The sequence below is a fragment of the Gallus gallus genome, chromosome 7, assembly GCF_016699485.2.
Source record: "Gallus gallus isolate bGalGal1 chromosome 7, bGalGal1.mat.broiler.GRCg7b, whole genome shotgun sequence".
Lineage (NCBI taxonomy): Eukaryota > Metazoa > Chordata > Aves > Galliformes > Phasianidae > Gallus > Gallus gallus.
Genome location: NC_052538.1, coordinates 27,199,177 through 27,219,276, shown reverse-complemented (window position 1 = coordinate 27,219,276; position 20,100 = coordinate 27,199,177). Strand labels below are relative to the sequence as shown.

Here is a 20,100-nt window from a genome sequence, read left to right as displayed (position 1 = left end):
ACGGAATGCCCTGTCAGATGATATCCGCATTTCTTTTGCTGTCCCTCCTGGGCCTGGACAGACACAACAGTGAATGACAGGCTCATACATTAAGTGAAGATGTAGAGACTGGGGCTTGTGACTGATGTACAGACTAGATAAAAAAGATAAACAAGAGCTCAATACCTTCCAGAATATGCTGGTTCTGTGGCATAGAATTTCTAAATGTGAAGCGAGGACTTCTCCCAAACCACCTGATGAGATGCCAAGTACTTCTGTGTTAAGAAGGAGAGACTGCCAAGATTCCAGCATGACATAGTTTTCTAAAATAAATTCACTGAAACTAGTACCTGCAAATGCTTCCAGTGGCAAAGTGCAGATGAACAGTAGTAGTAAGAAGACTGCTTTATTGTGCACTGCTGAAATTTGAAGGGGTTGTTGTGTATGAAACCTTGTTAGGGAATCCTGTTTTTCATCCAGTCTTTCCAACAAATGCAACAAATTTCTATGCTTTGCCTGTAGGGAACTTCCCTATCTGCTACAGGTTCCCAAATGAGTATCCTCTAAGGAGAGAGGGGATGGGGAGGTAGCTGCAGCAATACAACACACTTGCTGAACTACAGCTTCCTAGAGCCATGTAACTCACCAGAGGTTCTGCTGCTCTACGTTCTTTTGCGTACTGTATTTCATTCTGCAACAATCTATGTGCTTTCCAGGCTGATACACCACATTACAAATGTCTAAGAATTACAAAGTCACATTGCAATCTCTATGGAATAATTTAATGTTAAATAATTTTCAAGTAAGGTCTTGTGTTGGTGAACAGGAATCTTGGCCACTAATTCAGTGTCAGGTATGAACTGAAATGCCATCCTTAATGTGCCATTTAATGCAAAACAGCCACAGTGAGTTTTGAACCCGATCATCATTTCAGAACGCTTTCTCTTGGTCTGTTCATATGTTCAATGCAAACACATTCTCAGATCTCCTGCTGCAGGAACTGAGTGGCCATCTCCTTGGTACTCAGTTCCATTGGTAAAGATCTTACCAGTTGCAAATCCTGATGCATCTTCCTAGGAAATGCAAACTGAACATGTAGTTTGGGATAACAATTAGGAGGATTTAAGTGACAAATTTCCTACAGACTCACAAGAAGTGCAAACAATAATCATAATGAATCAAACCTTAAAATCATTCTTCATTAGGTGCTGCAACATAGATAAATATCTTCATAAAGAAACTTAAAAAATACTGATTCTTGTAGTGATGTATACCAAATGTACCCATTGTGACACAAAAAAAAAAAAGCAGATTAATTTTCATCAGGAGTGATATAGACTGGTTATTCGTGGATGTCATTATGCATGCTACATCCAACAATTAGTTCAGTCAATTTGGTTTACGAGTCATACAAAGTACATCTGCAGGCAACATGAGATTTACACCTGTGATCAATACCTCATGTGGCTAATTACAGGAAAAATGGTCACAGTGCCGCTGTGATAGTTTAGGTAGAAGTAAGAAGGAAAAGAATATTCCCTACCTTCTCAGCATCTTGCTCAAAAAGCCGGAGTTGAAAGCACTGGTCTAGTTTCAACTTGCGGACATGCCACATCTGATGTAAGTGTTGCCGGGTAGAATGCAGCTTGTCTAAAAGGCTGGTAATCTTTGGCACAAGACTTTGAAAATCCGCACTTCCAGGAATGCAGTTCCTACCGGAAAAACCATCACTGCACCTTATGCATTGTAATAACCTCTGCCCCTCACGGTCCAGTTCTTCCACAGGAGCTTTGATCACTTTCTTCTTAAGCTGTGTGTGCTCATCAATCAGCCTCCTGGAGCCCTCGACGTCAACTGGAAACTCCTTCCTAGCCAGCATTTCCTGGAGGTCCTCCAGCCTTGATAATAAATGGATGGCACTGTTGAAAAACTCTTCCAAGGAGACACGCAGCTCTATCCATTCATCGTGGTTGTAATCCAAGGATCCTTCAAACTCATCTGTCAGTTGTGACGGATCTACAAGTTTTGCCAGGCCTTCAACAGACACCATACTTGTCTAAGAAAGAGAAAACGACAGCATTTGAATTAGTGACTGTGACCAGAAATAATGGTGTAATCCATAAATAGCATGAGAGGATTATTTTCTTCATCAATACATAATTGCAACAACATTGTAAAAGATGCTGAGGACTATGTTTAACTTTGGAGAATTAACGGATTGAAAATATTTCTATTAATGACACTGATTTTTAATATTTATTCAAAGATATGGTATTTACTGGAGTGATGCCTGTCTTTTTAAACCAGTCTGTCTGTCAAAAATATATCATGAGAATATTTCTGTCACAGATTACTTTAACTCAGTTGAATACTGCTTGCTTCTTACCACCCCTGTTGAGTTTATTAAACAGGTAAATGGTATTGCAGGGCTTTTGTGGCTTATGTTGCTAGTTCAGGCTAGTTGCTGTACTGCAGCAAACATTTTAGTCACTTAAACTAAAGCAGGTATTGTGAACTGCCAAAACACACAATATGCTGGCTTTTTTTTTTTCTCTTCCAGATCATTCCAGTTTGCTTTTGCCACAGGCAGAGCTCTTTCACGTTAGTAATTTCTAATTCAATTAAGCCAAAATCAATGCAAAAGTGAAATGTCACTGAAGTATTAACAATTAGAATTTATTGCTAATAGAAAGAATGGCTCATGAATCCATGAATCATACACAATCAATGAGAGATGGTTTTAATTCATCTAGACTCAGTAATCAGAGATACAGAAATGCAATAGGTGCCTGGGAAACAGCTTTCAGTTTAAGGACCCAACAACTGATGTTTGTTCCCATTTATTTTAGAGAAATTAATATATTTTTTTTCTGAAATATGAGCTTAGAATTTCAAATGTTACTATAGATTTTCTGTGCTGTCATTTAACACCCAAGTTGGTAGCCTTTAAAGAACTGCAGTATTCACCAATGGCTGCACATCTACTCCCACAAAATCAGGCCTCTAAGGAATGTCAGAGTTTGTGCTCTTCAGAGGCGGATGCACCCAGTAATCACAGAAATCTTGTAAATGTCATCTGTAAAGAAAAATACTTAACGTCTGTCCATTATCCTGTGCTATGTCCAAAATAACAGACTTCCCACTGGTTTTAAGTTAATAATAGGGTTTTCTTCCAATTTTTATCCATCTGAAACTATCAGGCATTCTGCAATGTATTAAGATGGGAATTCTATTGAATATATGCTCGGTAGAAAGGCTATTTAAAAAAGAATTTTCAGTGTTCTTTGGTTTGGTGAAGAGGGAAGAGCCAAACTATGGAAAAGTAAACATGCAGCTTCGGAGGGATCTCAAAATTCTAAACCTCCAGACACTAACTCCTTGAAAAGAATTAATCTCAGATTTTAACTGCCTGACAAGAAAAGCATCTCCCTGTGGCCAGTACCTGGGCACTCCCTCTGCAGTTCTCCAAACTAATGCAAGCATTGCTCTTATCGTGCTGAGGATTTGGCATGACGATATAGAAGAAAGGCTTTTCATTAGGAGACGTCTGTAGCAAATTTCTTCACTCAGATTCGTTTCTCCGAAGAGACTCTCATGAGAACAACCTTAGTTAGGCAGGTAAGTGGTAAGACAAAGTAAAAGTAACTCAGGGGTCACCCATCTTTCTTCTAAAATTCACTTTAAAAAGCACTGTCCACTATTAAAGCCCTTTCGGCAGGAGAAATAAAAGGATCTTGAAAGCACCCTTGGATTAATGCTAACTAAGCTGCCTGACCCATTCCTCAAAATGGCAGGACACCCTGGAATCTGCATAGGTGAACCAAACCTTGTCCTTTTTTTCTTATTTTTCTGGGTCTCTTGAACTGCAGGGCATATTTCTCCCTCCAGACTGTAATGCAGAATCATTCTGCCAGAGGTTCACAACACAATGTCCAGATCATAAGCCTACACCAAGGGCCGTACTCTGTCCTGGCACAGGCATAATGCTTCCATTGAGCTCAAAAGCAGAAGTTGGCTATAAAATAGACACTGGCAACTGTCTAGTTTGTAGATGGGTGATTCAGTAGAGACTTCCATTGCCTTCCACTTCAGTCTCCTCCTGCTGAGTAGTACCTAGTGTTTGATCAGAGCTGTGGGAAAGCACCAGGGTTGTGAAAAGAGGGTGTGTGTGTGCTGCCCCATATAAATCAAATAAATGTGAGTCATATTAACCTGTGATGCTTATTTGATATTCACAGTTCTTATGTAGAGAGCAAGAGCTGCCCCAGGGCCTACTGATAAGCAGTAGCAACCACAGGAACCCTTTAAAACAGAAGCTTGTGGATTGTGGAGGCTGTACTGCAGTGGATCTACAGGACTGAGCTTTAGAGCTGCACATTCAGGGTCTGAGTAAGAGAGCCAAATATACACTTGTTTATCAGCAAAATAAAAAAACAGCATGATTAATTAATGGCTGGGTATGATTGATACTTCACATGCCTGAGCTTTGCTTTTCTTTGGGCAAGAAGCTGAAGTTCCCAGAATGCTAAAAAGCACTAAGAGAATATAGCTGGTTTGTCTTTATCAATGGCAAAGTGAGCAAAAATCTCTTTAATTATGCAGTGTTGTATATTGGTTACCTATCAGAGAGCCTGCCTGAGGCAACTTATCATTAACAAGAATTGTTTTTGCTAGCCCTGAATTGTTAATCTCAATTAAGCTAAAGTGGTGACAATATATGGACAAATCTAATCTCAATGTCTTTTATTAAAAGTGCTATTAACTGAAGTTGCATAGAGGTCAGCTAACGAACTCATACCCATACATTACCAACTAGAGAACTTTGTCTTTAGTATTTTGATTCATTTAGTGCTTGTTCGTTTGGAGTTTTTTTTTGTTTGTTTATTGTTTGTTTCTCTCAAAATAAACACAAGAAACGCTGAATGCAACACCATCAAAAATAAAACTCACAGAAAAACCCTCACCAATGTGACCCATGCATGTGAGCATCACCAAAGTGAAACAAGCATCCCACTCCACAAGTGTGCTCAGAAGGCAACCTGGTGCCAGGGCATGTGCCTTTGGGATGCAGTCCTCGGATACCATTTTTTCCCTCAAGGACAGGGCTTGAGAAATCTTTTCCCTGAAGGACATTTTTTATCAGGAGTAATGCTTTGCCACGCATCCCTCACGTGGTTCTCACCTCAAAGATGAACTTGGAACTGCCGAAGTTTGTCTTCTGCTTCTGCCAGAAATTATCAGGTTTTATGATCAGGGCAACATGAATCTCGGCAGGAAAGGCTTCTTGAAGGGTCTTTAGGAGAGGCTTGATCAAATCCCATTTTGATCCCCGCATGTCAATAATAACAGTGAATCCTCGTTTACAGACATCTTCGCTGTAGGAATAAAAGCATGTCAAAATAATTAATACTGAAGGCAGTCACACTGAGGTTTAACTTTTCTTGCTACCATTCAGTGCTGCAGAGCAAAGCAAGGGATGACATACTTCAAAATAAAAGGCAAAAGAGTACAGCATCGAGGTTATATCAATTCTAAGAGTTTTGCCATAACCTCATCTACCTGAAGTGTATACTTTACATATTATACTCTTATTTCCTAAGAACGGGCAATTCAGATTTTCACTGCAATCACCTGTAGTTTCACACAATCCAAACCAGAATCAAATCTATCTAGATAGTACCTGAGTATATATGTGTACAACAGATTCTGCTTTCAACCTGTTGAATTTAATTCACAATCAAAGCCAGCAAAGCAGGATGCTGTGCCTTAACATTGCTGGCCACTCATACATTTGGGTGCTTTCATTTTTAGAGGCCCCACTACGGGCTTTTCCAAAATGTGCCATTTCCAGAAAAGTGCCTGGCAATCATTCCCTGAAAGGAAGGTCCTTGTGACTCACTCTGTGCACTGTTAAAATTGAGGCCCTTTTCTCTCCTGATCGATCTTCCAAATGTTGCTGGGCTTTTTAAGTCTGCAGCCTTAATTTTCTGCCAGCCTTTGCTCCTCGCTTCTCAAACATTAAAGACGGCTCATCCTTAGCAGTGTGCATGGAACAAGAGCACTACAGCACCAGCTTGCCACATCCCTTCCCTTTTTATTCACAAGAGAGAAGAAAAGATGAAAGAACATGTTGATTCAAGTCAAATCTGGGCAGCTTTCTGAATAGCTTTTCCAGAGACATAGTACTGCTTCTCAGAAAAAGGGATATGGCTCAAAAGAGTCATCCTCCATCTGCAGCATCCAAACATTAGATTAGAATTGACAAGTGTTGACTCCTCTGACTGCCCAGCCAATACACCTGCTATGCATGGCACTGAACTCACAGAGCCAACGTGTCTCCTGTGGGCCCCGGGCAATTGCATAAAACATGACCTCTCGAGGCCCACTAATATTATTGGGATGTTAATGACTAAATGTCATTGCCAAAGCACTAACAACGACAGCATGGCCTAATTGCTGGTGTTATGTATATTTTTAAAGATGGAATAAAGGTCACAGCCTTAACAAGAAGATGCTGAAAGAAAAGAATTGTAGAAAGAAGAAGGGATGATATAAACTGAAGAAGAGAAACATGGCAGAACATGAATCTGTTTTGTATAATGAGTGTAACAGGGAGGTACAGAACAAGAGATTCTCTTTAGCACGTGAATACGTGAATGCACACTTGGCCTTTCTGCAAACTGGCCATCATTACAAATAGTTTCGTAAAGGCATATGTAGACATAAAGGAGTATTTAAGATACTTAAAAATAGTAAATGTTGGTATGGATATCATTAGAGAGAATCCAAAATATGCTGAAGACAGATTATTATTAAGCATGCTTATAATGCAGAATCATAATACTCTGTTTAGCCTCCATATGAAGACTCTCAGTGCACACACATATTCACTATATTCTACCTCCCTGAATCCGTAAACACATTCTGCTGGTAACTTCTAGATCACACATATCTCACTAAAACAACTCCGTAAAGCTTTCTAAGTCAAAGATGAAGTACTTTTCACAGGAGGCACACTAGATTAACATCCATAACTTAAAAATGAAAGCCCTTGGTGAGCTCACCGAGATGTAAAAGTGTTTCTGCATCGACTGACCCACAGCAAAGGGTTTTTTGCCATGTTAGGGGAAGTCCCTAACTTGCGCAACCTCCATTCAGTGCTGAGAAGAAGCAGTCACAGCCAGCAAGCTTGGTCCTCCACCTCACTGGCGCACTCAGGGCATGCCGCATACAATACCGTGCAAAGAAACACAAGGCAGACCAGGCACCTCCAAACACTGTTAGGAATACAGATCTTTTTATTTTCCTTTTACCTAGTGCTGAAAGGTCAGACATCTGATCCTGCCATAACTAATGCCAAAAAATGCTGTCAAAGAAGCTTTGTTGGTGTTGCTACTACCTCTTGCCCTTTGGAACTACAGTGGAGACAAAGAACCAAATCAGAAAGGACCTGAATAGGGGTTCTGTGTTGTTTTTTTCTTGCAGAGCTTTATGGGGTCTTCAGCAACTTCTGCCAACTCACCGAACCTTGCTATACTGAATGACTGATTTTTCTTCAAACATTTGACACAGAGATCCAGTAGCCAAACAAAGAAGAAAGAGATACGTGTTTAAGTATTTATTTAGATAGCAAGCTCTTTAGGGCAGAAATCATCTACCATGCTGTGTTTTTCTAAGGAGTTTGCCTCCAGGTACCTACACAGACTTCAGCTGCTTAGCATTAATTCAAAAAAAATAAAAGAAAAAGTTTTGAGAAACTATACGTGCAAATCCAAATAATTCCATAAAATATTTACAAACAATTTGTAAAAGCACAACTGACCGCAAATGTGAAAGGCTTACATAAATGTGGGGACACCTTGTAGTTTAAAAAAAACACACATTGAAAATGACAGTATTTAAGTCGTAGTATCCCAGCACCCACAGCCATTGACAGGGTTGTAAAACAAGCCTCATTTGTAGACAACAAAACACTCATAAATTCTGGAGGGTCAAGGTAATCTGTGAACATTTGTCATCCTTGACAGTCAGTCATTTTTCATCAGTTACCTCAATATGTAGAGGAAATGACCCTAGGTTCCTTTTGAATAGTCTAGCCATGCTTATTAAATTTATTGTTTAAAAGCAACAACTCAAACCCTCCTCAGTTTAGCAATTGATCGGGAAAAGCATCAGCAGCAATCAAACTTCCTTCATACTGTCCAAGCAAGGCACGTCTTATCCCCGACTCTCAGGAGGCCACAGCAATCCAAATATCTATTATGCACAAGCAATCATTTCAGGATGGCAATTAATGCTGATTGTGGTCCTTAATTTTTTCCGGTATCGATATTTGTCCAGAAACTGGAGAAAATGCTCAAATCGAGGTATTTGGACAATCCATCAGCCTTTTGGCTGCGCTCATCTGGACTTGATTTGCAGCAGTGAGCACAAAATATCTGATAGGTGATGGGTCATTTCAGTTGCTACACTGCTTTTAAACAAAGACTGAGACTACCTTCCAAGTTTACTAAAAATATCCGGGAATATTTGTAATAACAATACTTATGATATGTATGTTGGTTTTTGTTTTTTTTTATTATAATTAATTTTCAAAAGAATAAATCCCAAACTCAAAAGCAGATGTGATAATTTTGTCAAAATAAACCCCTCTATTTTGGTTTCTAGGGTGCTTTCACAAGGTTATTTTCTCAAATTTCCTCTTTAATTCAGGCACATTCTAAATTGTGTTTTCTTTGGCAAGAGCTGTCTTGCTGGGTACCAAACAATATTGAGCACTTCATGCTTTCTGATTAATCTTTGAAAAAGCTATCAATGATTATACGTATTTTTCATCCTCACAATTTGGCCAAAGCTTCTGGCATTTAGAAGCTTCAGCACTTGATTAGCTGAAATAACACAGTATCTCCATTCCCATTTTGCAGTCACGAGTTAATGAAAAAGCAACACATTTAGCGTGCCTGTTGGGCCACTGAAACCACAGATCTGACATATATGGCATCTCATTCAGAATATGATTTGTTAACAGTGAGAGCAAGATCTCCTTCAAGGAAGGTCAGTGTAATCTTGTCAGGAGACACTCTCAGCATTACAAGCAGCTCGACAAGCATCAATTTGTAAGTACAAAATCTGCAGGAGCTTAATTATTTTTGAGATCGCCATTCCGTTGACAAATGTGGCTGTAATCAGTCAATTGATTCACTAGCTGAGAGTGGAAGAGGGAGAGGAAGAGGAGAAAAATTAGTATGTGACAGCCTCCCCAAGGCCTCATCTCATACTGAGACCAAACTAACTCTCCTGGCTAATCTCCGTATGCCAAGGATCACTTCAGTAACTAAAGCGTTAACATGTTTTATCTACTGCAATTGTTTATCCATCTTGTCTGAAGTTTGTTTACACAGCTTGAAAATGAAGCTGGCTGGGGACGTTTATAATCAGTGTCACTTACTGGCTGTAATCGTTTGGTTCTTCACTACCAACTTGAGCCTGAAGATCATCCTGTCAACTGAAACAGTTATCTGCTTTGTTAATACGCTTCCCAGTGCATTTGGAGGACAAGATAGTCCTTTCTTATAGTCTTATTTATCAAGCACTCTTGAACCCGCAATATTTACTAAAATATTGGACATTTAATACTTCTCAAAAAATTGTACCGTGCTCATCACTCCAATTAGCATTCCAATCATCATTCCAATTAGTTCCTGAACGCTCAGACTGCCACCAGTGTTGTCCTGCATTCCCCAGTGGCTGTGACTGCTGGGTGTGCTGGAGCAGTCCACCTGCCCACAGATCCCAGGACCCCTGCTGATCCTCACATCCTCTTACATGCTGGTGCATGAACCACCAGCAGGGAAAGGCACATCCTAAGAGCACCATTACTCCGGAATAACAATTCCAGGAAAGCTCCCACCAGAGAAGTTCAGCTACCTAGAAGTCTGTAGGTAGACAGGCTCCAGCCTAAATTTTTCCTTTTCTGTTTTCTTACTTGGTTTCATGATGCTTTTTTTGTAACTAGAAGAGAAACATTCATCCAGCCCCCATTTCCAATCAATCCTTTGTTCCTTACTGCGACCTAAATTTGTTCTCTTGCAGCATCAAAAAGGAAATACTCATTCTCTTCTTTAAAAAGAGAAAGAAAGAAACTCAAGGCAGTTTCACACTGGCTGGAGCTGGACATAAAGCAGCAACGTAGAGAAATTTCAGGGACATCTTGTAAAGAGACTTGGAGCCGGTGAGGTCTGGTCAGAGACAAAGCTCCTGTCACTGATTTCCAGCCATTACTCTTAGGGGACATGAGATGTGACTGCAAATGGCACTAGAATGCAGATGCCTGGGCTGCACAATGTCCACATTCAACCCCTAGTTTTGGCCACTTGTCAACAGGAGGGAATAGAAAAGCAGAAGAAAAATATTTTGGCAGAAGCTTACTGGTGCCAGAAAGGGCACTTCTGCTGTTCTCAAGCAAGTAGCTCATGCTGGTATTTTGATTTTTCCTTCTAAGAGAACTGTTCTGAAGTCAGAATAATTCTTCTGTATAATGCTGTGAGCTGGGAAGCACTCAGACACAACTTGATGGAAGAAAACCTTTTCCCACTATTTAACCATGATCGTGTGAGATTCAGAGTCTCTACAAGAGGTGCAGGAGAATCGTCTGCCAGGAGAATCTGTCAGGATTCAGCAGGGTCACCCTGTGTTGTATCCTATCCAGGCAGAAATCAAAAATGTAGATCTCTGCCATCACAGACTGGACCAGATCTCTGCAGGCATTCATCTTCTTATTTAATTGAGCAAATAAACATTATTTGAGAAGTTTTCCATCTTTATTCAAATAGCAAAGATACAAAACACAGCTGTGTCCAAGAATGCATGATTGCAGCTATTAAAGCCAAAGCTGGAGGATGAATATTACGATTTTTCACATTCCTATTAACTTTCTGCTGGTAAATGATGCCTGCATACAAACCCATTTTTACCCCCTTCCCCTTTTGTTGTTGCATGTCTACTACATTTGGATCGATATTTGGCAGGCCTTCCATGAAACAGCTGCTGAGATAAATATGAAATTAATCAAGGCTTTGTTTTTGTTGATGCTGGGCTACATTTAAAGATTTGTTACTACAACAAAGAAATATTCAGACAGTAAGTACCACTCAGCTCTCTCTTGAGCCTTTAAAGTCTTGTATTTGGGATGAGTTAGCAGAAATAAAACGAAAAATGATTTACTAAATGAAAATGATACGTTATTTGCTGAAAAAGAAAAATTATAGTTGCACTGAAATATAAACACACTACTTTTGAAAAGGTTTGAGCGAGCCGATCTATTGAAGAATATATTTGGAGATTCAAATTCATTGGATTTCAGGTGAGAAATAAATATGTGGTTTTGCTTAGTATAGCCAAACTTGTCAGATTTAATAATAAAAAAAACAACTTTATGCCTGTATTTGAAGTACTTCCATTGTTAAGGCAAGGAGACCACGAAGTCCACTTCATGCACAGTCACTATAACATTTAGTCTACAGCACAGCCAGATTTTTACATAAGGTAAAGTATACTCAAACTGGGTAATGACTGCTCGGGGCTCTTCGACCCAAGTTCCTGATTTATCATTTCAAGACATCAGTTACTTAAAAAGTGAGTTAACGGAGAGCAGCAGCAGCTCCAGAAATCCATCACCATAGTAAAACATCGTTACCCCAGAATGGAAAGTATCCAGATTGCAAATACATACATTTCATTGAAACACGTGGAAGGCAGAGTTACCCACAGTGGAAAGGCCTCTTATAGTACAAGCCTGCAAGCATGTTTGATTCATGTGTATTTTGTTCAAAGAATGATGAATGTAGATTTAGGCAACAGACAGCAGCACCTGGTGAAATCCAATATATGTCCATAGACAGACACAGTGCCAAGTTCTGTACTGAAGTCGGCAGGTATAAGCACTCTGGGAATAACGTACTTGATCCAGGGCTCAATTGAGCTCACAGATGAGTATAGGAAAAAATGCTCTTCAAAGATACTAAAATCACTGTCTCTAAGTAGTATTGACATTTCTTGCAGTAAAGCACTCATCAGACATATGCTGCTCCTGGCACTACAGGAGAGCAACGTACATCTATGTAGTGAAGAGCTGAGACTGAAGTAAGGAATGAGGGTGAGGTGAGAAAATACACTTTGATCCAAAATAAGATGTTTCATTAAGGTTGTATGTTCTCATGAAAGTGTGCTTAAAAGCTGTGACAGGGTTTTATATTCTGTTTGGGACTCTTCAGGTGAAACGTCTTTATTTTTCATTTTGTTCCATAGCTTGCAAACAGACCATAAATAGAAAAAAAAAAAAAAGGAGAGAATTTCCTCAAAACAAAATATCTTTGTCAATCGAATATTTTGGAGGTATTTTTTGTTGAGAAATTTCTGATGTTTTGGGATTATTTTTTCTCTTTTAAAACCTGCACTTCCAAAGAACAGACAGATTCTTCCACAGATAAGTATGCAGCTTCTACCTATTTGCAGAGTGCAGAGTTCAGCCCACAAGCTGTCTAGCAGAAGCGATACAGCCATTGTTTGAGGGTCACAGGATTTTAGCCAGAGTCCACATACTTGTTTTATTTAAGGGCACATGCTGAATTCAGGTGCATCCCTTAGGAGGAAAGGTTGAATACTAGAACTCACAAACTCTGTGGTCCCTGCATCGAGTCTGTTTTGCTAGTACAGTATGTGAGAATTTGAGTTCTGTTTGGAAACGTATGGTTAAAAGTTAACGTCTCCATTTTCCCCAGGTTGCACAATAGGGAGTTACCATGACCAATAAATCTAGTGGCACTCATTTCTTTTGAGCTCCACCCGCAGACAAACAAAGCAAATCTCGGTAGTCACAGTGATTTATACCAAAATAGTTCACTTATCAGATAGATACTTCCTGCTGTGCCAGGCTGGGTGAGGATTGGGTGCGTGGGGTATTACATGCAGAAGGGTTTGCTCTGAGGCTGCAGAATCAACCTATGTGAAAAGCTACGCTTGTAAAATCAAAATGTGTGCACTCCTCTACACAGCAGACTTTACACATTCTTTCCAATAACCACTACGATGACACAGAGAAGAAAAAGTCAATTTTGCAGAGCTCTCAAGAGACAGTGAATACTGATGTGTTATTTACAGCCCAATTTCAAACCATCTAGCTCAGGTCTGATTTTTTTCTGGGTCTCTTAGCAAGAAGGACTAAGCCTTGCTAATGAAGCTACTTGACATGAGGTATCACTTATTACTTGAGTGGTGACATAAATAGATCAAAACGATGCTAACTGAGCACAAACAAGTTGATAGCTCAGTACTGCAAAATGAGTAGGACACCCAAAAGACACTGTTGGCCCCCAGAATGAGAAAGCTGCATCCAAAAATCTTCTGGAAATTGCAGAAGAATCCAGCAGCTGAATAATGAAGCCACAAATTAGCAATGTGTCTTGGCAATGTGTCTTACAGGCCTCACCTGGATTTCTGAGCTAACAGTCTGCCATCTTCCCAAGAGCACATGAGGCATCTTTTTCATTTATCAGGCCTCACTGGAGGATGCTGTGTGCCACAGACGCCTGTGTGCTTTCCCCAGAGTTTTACAGTCCATTATGATAAGGCACTTTCTCACCCTGATGGGAACTCCCATGTTGGCATCACAGCAGCACAGTTTTAAGGCTGCTCCATGCAGTCTTCTATGAAAATGTTCCTTATTATCCTGAATTTCCACCATAACCTCTAATCATTTCTGTTCTCCATCAATAGCTCTTCCCATCAGTCACCTCTAATTGGAAAAAACCTGAACAACTGTTTCATCAACTAAAGCAGGTTCAGATAAATGCTCTGAAAAGTAATTGCTCCATTTTAGCTGCCTGCCCCTTTCCCACTATTAGCTATATGGCTTCTCTGTCAAAAGCAGAATAAAACTCCACAGACAAACCCATCAACAAGTGCCCCATGTAAATGTGCATCATCCTACTCATGTCAAAAATTGCATATACCATGCAGTGACTTTCCTGCTTCCAGACCTGAAAATTATATTGACAAATTAATGTATGCCAGGTTAGGAATGATGGGAGTCTACCAGTCAGAAAACTCTTTACTGTAGATATCGGTCAGCCCATGAAAACAAAAATCACAGAGTAGATTCATGGAGCACTGCACCTGCATATATTTGTCCTAGTATCGACTGGCTCACTTGGTCTGGAAGAGATGCATCAAAGGTATGTCACAAGCCACTTTTCCCCCACCTGCCTAATGGTTTCCCTATCTGTATGTCAAGCCAATGCAATATAACATCCTGCGTAAGAATAGGACTAATACAGCAGGTTTCTGCAGTGAGATGCACTGCCATTCTCACAGCCTCAGGGCAACAAGTATTAAGAGCACAAAGCATTTCACAGCCACTCCAAAGTCTGTAGTTGATGCTCACAAGAGACACAACACCCACTACAAGAAAAGCCTACCTAGTGTAACTCAAAGACACTAAGAAGACAAAGAACTGGAGGTAACTTCCTTACTATTATCACTTCACTGCTTATTCCTTTTTAATATCTAGCTAGAGCACTGCAGTCCTGGACACGGGGTCCTAGTTTGGGGTTGATTGCCACCTGTGAATGTTTCTATGCTGTAGCTCACCTCTACCTCAGCTTTTTCAACTGTAAAATGGGTGTTACAATATTTTTAGTTTGCTTAGAAAGACGAATTATCCCATTGAATAATATTTATGATATTTTCAGGCACAGATAGGATAAACAATTGCAGCAGAATTATAAGCTGAAAATAATCACGGCTGCTTCATGGTTAATTCACAGAAGCTTCAGAGAGAGTGCTTAATAATCTAAGCATGTGCTGATTTGTCCATGCTGGGCTATATTCTCCATTACACGTGTGCTGATTTTATACAGGGGGCATTTATTACATAATACATATGCTTATCTAATTGCACTGAATACACATGCTTTATTAAACTCATAAATGAGCACGTTTATGAGTCTATGTGAAAGTAGAGCCCTTCATATTTTATTTATAAAGTGAGACAATAGAACTGCATTGACATAGAACATCCATTTAATGCAGGGGATTTAGGATTGTCCCACAGATTTTGCTATTTTTGCCAGAATCAAAGCTTTTGTTTTTTTAATTAGATTTCCAGCCCATCTGCTTGCAAAGATAGCCTTGACAATATAAACTAATGCACATTTGTCTTGCTGAGTCTGCAGACAGTGGAAAGAAACAATGAGCCTAGAACAGTGAACTTGTCCCCTCCATCTTACTGGGGTGTTAAATAAAAAGCCAGTTCTGACTGCCTAAATATCAGGATTTTTAACTATTTCCTTGCTGTTCATTTTGCCACCTACCCTGTGGATAAAATGTTTGTCCAAGCCCTAAGTTATTCACATAACCTCACGTCCATTTTGATGACTCTGCTGTGCAACTCGGGCTGTACAAATCAGGACAAGACAGGTACCTGACCAAATCTATAAGATTTCAATTATAATAAGGTATATATATATATTTTCTTTTATTAATGTGTGGATTAAAAGCACTGATCACAGCATAATCAGACAAGTTGTACTGGAAGTCTGGAGTGGAAAAGTTTGCAACCTCACAATTATTTTGGATTTGATATAGAACCCACAGGAGCAATAGCCTAATAAATAGTTCTAAATGCTTTATGTTATAACTAAGGAAAACAGATTAAAAGATGTCTGTTGCTATGACACGCTTTACAAACTGCATATAAAACAAAGCTCACATAGACTCAGACTTTTTCCTACCACTTGAAAGTAATAAGAATATTACACTGGGCACCTGAAAGAATGACACTGCCAATTCAAAGCACATTAAAATCACCCACAAAGTTCACAACTCTTAAAATAACTGACTGTTCCTACATGTTCTGTAATTACTGATTCTTAACTTAGTGTTGCAGTGCTCCTTGATGTTATCTATCTTAAAATCACCGATGATGCATTTTTGTCAGTCAAGCAAGTTTACATTGGTTACTGATGTCAGAAAATAAAGAGGTGAGATTGACACAGAGTTTCTGACAGCGGGTGCTGCCTGTGCTACCATACTGTGAGGATGCTGCATGGATGCAGCCATATCCTGGTGCTATGTTTTTCAAGGACGGCAATGCACAGTGACTGCGCTTCTTTAATCTTATGGACTGTCTGACAAAAATATCTTCCATCTGCTTCCTGTTTGTATAGCTGTTCCGCACAATATAAGGAGCTTGATTAAGCAATTATGACGGTGCATGAAGCACATGCTTACACTTGTTGGATACAGATAGAGATACGTGTACACTTGACTGATTTGCTGGAGGAGGATCACAATCCTTAAACAAGAACTAGGAAAGGACGTGTGAAGTAGCAGCCTGCAGGCCAGGCAGGCCTTTTCCTGCTTTGGTTGACCTCTTGCATCTCTTTCCAAGCTTATTGTAGTGAATTAAGACGTTGATATCCGCCTTTCATTTGTGAGTAACAGCAGATACGGTGAATGCACATTTCCACCTTAATGATTTCCTTCTTAAGTCCCTGATGATTTACATAATGCATAAACGCCTTTGTTCTGTAATAAGATGTTCTTTGAAGTAAGAGAGTTATGGAAAAGTCTTATGGAAAAGTGAATGGCTCCATAGACAGAGTAGTATTCTCCTGTAGTCTTCTGTTTTGAGATAAATTTCTTGATTGAGTCTGTTTGCAGAACAGATGTGTATTTCCAGTACATTCAGACTCTGCTGAAGTCATCTGTAGCCTGGAAGAGTCCACAGATGACACCCTACTGTTTTCACAGAAGGCAGCTATAAGTTAGGAAGAACTAACAGTTTGACAAATCAATTCAGATCACTGATCAAATGACCAGATATATTAATTTGTTTCCAATTACTTGAAATACACCAAAAACGTCCTGTTATTTCATACTTTGCTCTTCATTCTACCCCATCTAACTAATACAGTTTATCACCAGCTCTGTTAGAACTTGACCAACATTTGCATCTATCTGATATAAAACATAAGTTGCCCGTACATTAATTTTCAGACTGGAAGAACAAACCTACTTTATAACAGTACTGCCATAACCGGTTACACCATCTTTCGTCCTGAAATATCTTAAAGAGTTTTGCCATAGTTAATTAGATGTTAAATGAACCAGTTTCTAATATGATGCTTTAAAATATTTCACACAACAACAAAAGCAGAAAGAACTGCTTTTTTATGTTGGACTTAGACAAAGAACAAAAAACACCGCAGAATATCTTTGACAATTTCCTTTGAAATGGAACTTAATTCCTGGCCAGGAAAATGAGAAAAAGGAGAAAAAAAGCAAGGACTATTGTGCCAAAAAATGTTCACAGGTGCAGGAATTAGACATTTAACAGAATCTCTAATTACACATCTGATTTTTGGCATTTTTTCATGGCAGTGTGAATGCAGCTAAAGATCTTTTGTGCACGTATGTCCTCCCACAAAAAAAGGCAAAAATGTGTTTTCATTTGTAAAAACAATTTTAAGTCAATTACATCTTAGTGGGCAAAGCGAGCACTATACCGTCAGCACAGACTTCAGCTCCTGGAAACACTGGCTTGACACCAATTTTATAAGTAGAAGAATGGAGATGAAGACAACTGCACTGGTGCTACATCTGATGCATTCATTTGATTTCTACTGCTCCACTTTCTATACCTTAGTGAAGCATGTCTACTTTAATTTGCCAGTGCCAGGGGAATGCAGAAAGTACATATTTTTAAAAGAGAAAAATTAGCATTTCATTCACTAAGAGAAGTATTTCCAAGCATGGTGTCAAAGTCTGAGCAGGTAGATCCCCATGTGGCCTCTTTCTCAAAGGTACTGAGTTGATTTTACCTAATGAAAATGTGTGCCTTACTCTTATAATTGGTAGTGCCCAACAAGTCATCAGAAAAGTGTTACCAATGCTAACATAACACAGATGCAATTTAACAGTCCATAAATCTACAGAGATGAAGTTTTCTACAGAATTCATTCCTAAATGAAAACCCCAGGAAACGTTTTCAGCTGATCCTATTTTCCTGTCACCTACCATACACCATCTGACACCGCAAAATGGCTGGGGAGGCTGTTCTGGAACTTAAGAAGAAACTGAGATTTCCAGTAAGCCTGGTAAGTGTGAGGTGATACAGCAGTTGGGGTCTGCCCTGAGAAGAAAGCAACCCTAAGGAAAGAGCACGTACTGCCAGTGTATTTGATTCCTAGTCTAACAGTTCATTAACAAAGCAGAACTTCCAGACATTCTTCCTATGGGTAAGATTGTTCATTACTTTCCTACATACTTGCTCTTTTAATTGGATGTTGGAATGGACTTGCAGCTCCTTCCCACAAGTCTCCAGTGGGAAGCAAAATCTAAACTAATCTGCGATCCCAGAGATGTTTGGTTCTCCAGATGCAGTTTCTGAACTAAATTACAAGTGCTGTAAAAACAGGAAAATGGAGAAATAAGGAGACATAACCACAAAATTGGATGTGATTAATCACTACTGGAAGAGGTCAATTCTGTCTTCAGAATGGAGTTAAAAAGAAGTATTCAAGAAAAAGTACATATTGCGTATTTGATTAAAACTTAGACTAACAGTTCATTAACAAGGCAGCATTTCCAGCCATTCTTTCTATGTTGAAGATCATCTATTAGCTTATCAGGTACTTGCTGTCCTTCCCCTAGACGGACTGAATAGCTAAAAGGTACATTTATAATGAGGAGCTTTTATCAAGTGCTTGTTCTAAGGTCAGATGACAGGGTATATGGCCGATTTCTTATGCAGTGCTCTCAATGCAGTAATAGGAATGGCAGCTTTAAAGAACTTTTTCCCCAGAAATGAGAGGTTTTATCAGTGTTTATTATTACATGGATCTGTATTTTAGCCTCATGTAGCATAACTATGATAAAAAAAAAATTCTGTCTTCAAGGAGTGAAAGTATTAGCTAATTCAGTTTCCAAAACTTTGTGAAGTTCCTACTTCATGGACTGATACGTTCAAGGTTATGCAGTTAAGACAAGAGAGAAGATAACTTGAACCCAGAACTAAAACTCAGGAAACTCTGGCTGTATCTTTCCCCTGAAGTTCCAGGATGGCACCTACCTCAGTGCAAATGTGACCTAAATGGATGGCCTAAATCAAACCTGAGGTTCCAAAGTATCACAGTCTCATGTATTTATTGTCCCAGATGAGGGCTGTTCATTACAAATATTGCTCAAGAATGAATTGCTCATCTAGTCACAAGCATGCTTTACTATGTCACTGTAGGAATTACTGCTGATTGGTTGAATTTAATGCATTGAAATCAGTGGCCCTGCTCCAGGATTAGTTTGATTCAATGTATATTTTAAAATGCCATAAAATTCCTGTGCAGTGTCCCAACAATCACCTTATTAGTGCTATGGCAACATATTTTTAATTTGTATTCCTCACATGAATATATTTAATACCTTCTTGGCTCCTTGAGCCTGGTTAGGATAGGGGAGGTAGAAAGGCTGATATTTAGTGGTCAAATGTTTTAATGAGTAGATCTTTCAACCTGAATTTCAAAGTAATATTTATTTGATCCTCAATGACAACATCAATAGCAGAAGCATCTGGCCAGCCAGATGTTCAAATAAATAAATTAAAACTGAAGCTTAACTAACCCTTTTATTAAAAGACTAAGAGATTATCTTCCTGTACTCCCATGGGAAACAGGGTAAAAGAGGAGAGCTGCATCATATCCACATCATACACACCATGAAGTAGTGCACAGAAAATGCATGTGAAAGCAGCCTAAATTTTCCTGGTGATGAACTGCTGCTGCTGCTGTTACAACTTTCAGAGAGATGCACTTACTCTGCACAGCCAATGCATTGCTTCGATCTCTACTCAATGACTTTTAACAGAAAGGATCATTCAGAGAAGATGCCCCTTGCAAATACTACACTGGCCCTACAGTAGGATCCTATTTTCCTTTGCTTGCATTGCAGTGGGGCTATGTGGAAGAGCAAGGAAGTGCAAGAGGCTTCTATGAATGCAGCTGCAGGAGAAGGGAAAGTTGTTCTGGTGGTTTGGCTTTTTGTAGAAAAGTATCATAAAGGAACCTGTTA

The 20,100-nt window shown here is 39.3% G+C and overlaps 1 protein-coding gene across 15 annotated transcripts in view; it reads right to left on the bottom strand.

Moving 5' to 3' along the window:
* KALRN (kalirin RhoGEF kinase) overlaps nt 1-20,100 on the bottom strand; it is a 446,039-nt gene that overhangs the window by 259,747 nt on the left and 166,192 nt on the right. For all 15 annotated transcript variants that reach the window (XM_015289974.4, XM_015289980.4, XM_040703547.2 and 12 more), the window contains 2 exons: nt 5,162-5,354; nt 1,523-2,035 (listed from right to left, as the gene is read on the bottom strand). In XM_015289974.4, the coding sequence (XP_015145460.2) occupies nt 1,523-2,035; nt 5,162-5,354 (706 nt within the window). The remainder of the gene's footprint in view (nt 1-1,522; nt 2,036-5,161; nt 5,355-20,100) is intronic.